General features: G+C 38.0%; 1 protein-coding gene across 1 annotated transcript; it reads left to right on the top strand.

The window, feature by feature from the left end:
- Window positions 1-285: 285 nt before the first annotated feature.
- On the top strand, window positions 286-2,400 carry LOC149543156 (uncharacterized). The gene is made up of 6 exons (XM_089798046.1): window positions 286-1,326; window positions 1,409-1,477; window positions 1,569-1,634; window positions 1,759-1,812; window positions 1,910-1,975; window positions 2,062-2,400. Exons 1-6 carry the CDS (start codon window positions 583-585, stop codon window positions 2,200-2,202), a joined length of 1,140 nt encoding a protein of 379 aa, XP_089654172.1. The 5' UTR covers window positions 286-582; the 3' UTR covers window positions 2,203-2,400.
- Window positions 2,401-5,623: the final 3,223 nt, after the last annotated feature.

Raw genomic sequence — 5,623 nt, 5'->3', positions numbered from 1 at the left:
TTTTTTCCTATTTTAAAAAGCGCGTACGCGCTTTAAATAAAAAAAAAAGTATATATGATGGGTTGCAAACCCGCAACCCATCATTTTCATCAGCATTTTCTTCTACTCCTACAGTGAGCAGCGTGTACGCGAGTTGAAGACTCAACATTTGCACCACCATTTGCCAAAATGCCTCCTCGTCGACGAAATCCAAGACCACAAGCACACCCACGACGACGACGTAAGTGATATAAACCTAACTTTGCATTGTTTGATATATTTTTCATATTGTTTTGTAAGTTTTTTATATTCTTTTGTAGGGTTTTTACAAATTTCATTTAGATTTGTTTATTTATTTGAATTTCAATTGATTTTTTATCAGGAAATGTTCATAATCAACCAGAAAATCCACAAGAACATCAAAACCCTCAAGAACCCCAAAACCAAAACCCTCCTCAAGAAGAAGAACAAATTCCACAACCCGAACCAATTGCAAGACCTCCACCAGGCACACAAGAAAATATAAGAAATGAAATAGAGAGAGGCAAAACTCAATTAGAAGGAATCATTGCTCGGTTGAAAGAATCCGGACAAACCAATCCAATGAGGGCTCAATTGGCATCATCCCTTGAATCCATTAACACTCAGATAGCCTCAGTTAGTGGTCAGTTAGATATTTGGCGGGCTAAGACGGATGAACAAAAAAGATTTTATGCAAATAAATTGTCATATGAAGATGTTAGAAAAAAAGGAATACCAAAAGGTAGTATATGTGCATTATTTAGAAAACCCGGTGAGCAAAATACTGTTAGAGAGGGTACTAAACGATTCCCCATCCATTGGTGCATACATGATGCTATTAGAAATAATTTTTGGGATAGATGGTGGATGGTTTTTGATGCCCCTCCTTGCAACAATCACGAGGTCCCCATGTATTTTTTGAAGAAATTATATTGTGAGTTTGTCCTTGGGGAGATCCTCAATTATTTTGATATGTTAGACTCCCAGGGTAGAGGTGGGGGGTCATCATTTGAGAGGCCCAGAGTACGTCGTGACCCTAATGTAGTTAGGGCACCCATGGTCCATCCACAGCGTGAGCATGCGATTATTCCTTCAGTTGTGAAGGAACATGTAGAGGCCAGCACTCTAGGGACCATTAATGCTTTGACGCAGACCCTCATCCATTCCATGAGCCCATTAATTGAGGGGGAGCCTTCTATATGTCGTGGTCACATGTGCACTTCATGCGGATCCCTATGCACATTTGGCACTCATGTCGGAGATGGTGTAGATGATGGGCTTGTCACCGATCAGTTCCTGAACAAGACATTTGGCATTGACACACAGGTAAATTACTAATTTGATCACATTTCATACGTATAGTGAATGATTAATTAATTAGGATTTATTGACATTGTTCAAAATTTAGGCTCAAAGTGTTCCTGGGCCTAGCAGCGATCCTCCAGGCCCATTTTTTGTCCCTTCGACAAGTCCTGAGGTATGTATCAATTTAATCATTTTAATTAATACATATATTTATTATGTAATCATATTAAGGATTGACCAAAAAAAATATGCATGTGCATCAGTTCTCCACAGGACCCTCAACCTTTACCACAGACGCAGAGCAGAGACATCATACGAGCTTCACACAGGTACAGTTGTTTCATGTTAATTTAATTCATTTGATTATATTTATTCCATGTTTCATGTTGGATATAACGTGTATTGTATGACATGCAACTCATGATGTCGGACACACCTCCTCATCTGCGACAGTCTGTTGATAGTGGAGTGGCCGCAACTGTGGCTAGCTCACAGCTACTGACAAAGGTATGAAAGAATTTTCTTCGTTTTAGTTGTTTATAATATTTAATCTCAAAATTTCTAATGTTATTTATAAGTGATTATATTTATTGAATTGTTGTAGGGTCTTGTTACACCTGATCGTCCACGAGCATTTGAGGTGGACTTACAGAGTGACTATTTGTTGGCGGTAAGAAAATAATTGATTTTGTGAGTACATATATTTGATTTCAACGTATAATAAATATTGATTCATATCTACTTTCTTTGTATCAGTTGGACCTGGAGAAGAGCCTCAACAAGAGGTCAAGTGAGCGTGTCAGGAGGGCCCCGTCATCTCCACTGTCTCCCTCCACACGATGGCAGAGGACGTCGAGAGACTTGTTTCCTTCCCCTCGTGAGAAGGAAAAGATGTAGTTGAGATATTTGATACATATATATAGAGACTTGTTTCCTTCCCCATGTATATATATAGGCATCTGAGAGACATATTCGATACACATTTGATGTACATATGACATTCTATATTTGATGTATGACATTATTGGTTAATATATGATATGTTTGTTCATATACGACATTATTGGTTATCATAATATATTATGTGTTTGTTAATGTATATGACATTATTGGTTATCATTTTATATTATATGTTTGTTCATGTATGACGTTAAATTAGATATGTTCTTATATGACATTAAATTAGATGTGTGCATGTATGAAATTAAATTCAATTGCTAGAGAGTTGCCATTATGTCTACCAACTAGTAGATGTTCTTTTTTGCTTTATTAGTATTTCTCAAAAACTGCAAAGAAGCTGTTTTTGGTGAATAGTTGTAAACAATTGTGATCATTGACTTCATGTACTCATGGCTTTGGCTGCGAACACTTGTAACTTTGGCTATAAGCATCCATGGCTTTGGCTATGTGCACTAGTGGCTTTGGCTGTTAGAATTTATGGCTTTGGTTGCAGGCACAATATAGCCTTGGCTGTAGGTTGTCTTTCTTGCTGCGTGTCGAAGTTACCTTCAAGAATATCATTAGTCTAAGATCATTACAATTAAAATACTATGACATAATACCTTGGAAATAATAGTCTTTAACCCATTACTTTATTTGTTAAAACATCATGTAGTATCTACTATAGTCCTTCTACTCAAATATGTTTTAAAAAATACTTAGTATGGCAAAGAAATGTCTATGGAAAGCTTGTCAAATAGGATATTGAAGAACTAAATGTGGATAGTCATTAGTACCCATCAATAAGAACACAGACATCTTTCTCAAGCAAGCCATATGACATTAGCAAGTAATTTATAAATTTCCTTTGCAAATAACTAGAAGATGCTATGAATCTTAATATAGAGTTAATCACGAACTCATTATTCCATCCAAGAAGCATATATCACCCTAAGCCAATTAACCGACAGGATAAAAATTAATTCAATTTCAACAAAATTTTGAGTATAACAAGCATCTTAGGGATTCTTACAAGAATTAACACGATGTTCACAAGAGCATTACAAGTTCTTGTAATGCTATTTCACATATTGTAATCATATTCAGTTTTGAATGGCCATTTGTGTTACAAGCATAAATGTTCTTTAAGGTCTTTTAATTCTAGACATGAATTTTATTATGAAGCTTTTTTATGACAACCCACTCAATGCATATATTGTTGTTCCACATTATGCTAATTTGACTTTCATTGGTTGATTTGGGTCTAGACATGATGTTATTCACTACCTTTTTTATATATTATTTTTTTGTAGTGAGGTTCTGGCCTGAATGAATGTATTAATCATCGAAGTTGTGAACCTTGGTCGAGATCCTTACAAATATATTTTCAAATTGGACCTCAAATAGTTTTCTCAGTCACCCCCTGTACACAGATACTAAAATTGTAGTTAATTACAAAATTAATACTGAATTAACACAAGTTTAATTGAGAAGTATTATGTACCTCAATAGGCTAGATTATTATTGACCGGGAAGCTTTATCTTAGAGCAGTTGGTTTCCTAAATCTTTAGCGCAATGACAGTCTTATGGAATGTGGAATTAGGTCTACTAGCTAAGGAACGTTCTTTAAAAGGTAGAGGAAACTCAAGACTCACATGTTTCCAATCAATATAAATGTTTAAATCGCTTCTCTAATTTTTTCTATTTATGATCTTCTTAAAACTTAACTTTCTAAATGCATTGAAGGGGAAATAAAGATCTTCTAGGAACTAAAGGCTAATCATGTTTAATACTTACAATTCTCTGTTTTTATCTAATAATTTAAAAAAGATTGTACAAGTGTTTTCAAAGAGCAACACTTGTCACTAACATCATAAGAAGGAATATCCAAGGAGTCTTACCACTGATCCCCCACCACCAAATTCAAGAGAAAACAAAATTCCACTACTAAAGAGATAGTAACAATGATCATCCCTAGTCTCTCCCTTATCACAAAATGATTACCATCAAAATTTGCATTTCCAATTGCGTCATGTGCATTGAAGCGATAGTAACATTTTCACTCTCTTACCTAATGTCTCCCATTTCTGAAACTCCTAGGGAAGGGCAAGGCCATCTTCTCAGTACTTCAAAATACAACGAGTTCCATTTTTTCACATATTGATAATCGTTGACTTAAAGTATAGTCGAAGTATTGACAGCCCATAGATATGCCCCGTCAAAGATCGCAGCCCTGTGGCATTTAGTGACCCTTAGGGACATTCTGGTTCAGCGTGCCTGAGAATGTTCGAGCACTGAAGGGGACAGGAAGAGGTTGGGGATAGGGTTTACCCGGCCACCCGGAGCTAATGGAGTAGATAGTTTGATCCCACGACGAAAGATGAGAGAGATTTGGCAGTTGGCAACTTTGTACTAGCCAACACTACAAGTTTCAGCATCACCCGAGATGGCATTATAGAATGAAAACGGAATGTGATCTCCAAAAAGTGAGAGAGGTTATTGTAGGTCTCTACAGCACAATCCTGTAGGAATTAGAATCTCATCCATATCTCGCACGAGCTTCGAGATATGCCCCGTCAAAGATCGCAGCCCTATGGCATTTAGTGACCCTTAGGGACATTCTGGTTCGGTGTGCCTGAGAACGTTCGAGCACTGAAGGGGACAAGACAAGGTTGGGGATAGGGTTTACCCGGCCACCCGGAGCTAATGGAGCAGACAGTTTGATCCCACGACGAAAGATGAGAGAGATTTGGCAGTTGGCAACTTTGTACTGGCCAACACTACAAGTTTCAGCATCACCCAAGATGGCATTGTAAAATGAAAATGGAATGTGATCTCCAAAAGCGAGAGAGGTTATTGTAGGTCTCTGCAACACGTTCCTATAGGAACTAGAATCACATCCATACCTCGCACGAGCTTCGAGATATGCCCCATCAAAGATTGCAGCCCTATGGCATTTAGTGACCCTTAGGGACATTTTGGTTCAGTGTGCTTGAGAACGTTCGAGCACTGAAGGGGACAGGAAGAGGTTGGGGATAGGGTTTACCTGGCCACCCGGAGCTAATAGAGCAGACAGTTTGATCCCACGACGAAAGATGAGAGAGATTTGGCAGTTGGCAACTTTGTATTGGCCAACACTACAAGTTTCAGCATCACCCGAGATGGCATTGTAGAATGAAAACAGAATGTGATCTCCAAAAAGTGAGAGAGGTTATTGTAGGTCTCTACAACATAGTCCTGTAGGAATTAGAATCTCATCCATATCTCGCACGAGCTCCGAGATATGCCCCGTCAAAGATTGCAGCCCTATGGCATTTAGTGACCCTTAGGGACATTATGGTTCGGCGTGCCTGAGAACGTTCGAGCACTAAAGGGGAC

This window comes from Cupressus sempervirens, chromosome 8 (assembly GCF_028749045.1).
Source record: "Cupressus sempervirens isolate cs-2001-9-10 chromosome 8, ASM2874904v1, whole genome shotgun sequence".
NCBI lineage: Eukaryota > Viridiplantae > Streptophyta > Pinopsida > Cupressales > Cupressaceae > Cupressus > Cupressus sempervirens.
Note: the sequence above shows the minus strand (reverse complement) of the source record. Positions and strands in the feature narration are given on the sequence as shown.

What these genes read in the sequence shown, in the direction of transcription:
- LOC149543156 (XM_089798046.1), top strand. Translation starts at nt 583, where the DNA reads ATGAGGGCTCAATTGGCATCATCCCTTGAATCCATTAACACTCAGATA. An exon ending in CATTTGGCATTGACACACAG is followed by an intron (nt 1,327 to 1,408) that starts GTAAATTACTAA and finishes TTCAAAATTTAG; the next exon opens with GCTCAAAGTGTTCCTGGGCC. An exon ending in ATCATACGAGCTTCACACAG is followed by an intron (nt 1,635 to 1,758) that starts GTACAGTTGTTT and finishes CATCTGCGACAG; the next exon opens with TCTGTTGATAGTGGAGTGGC.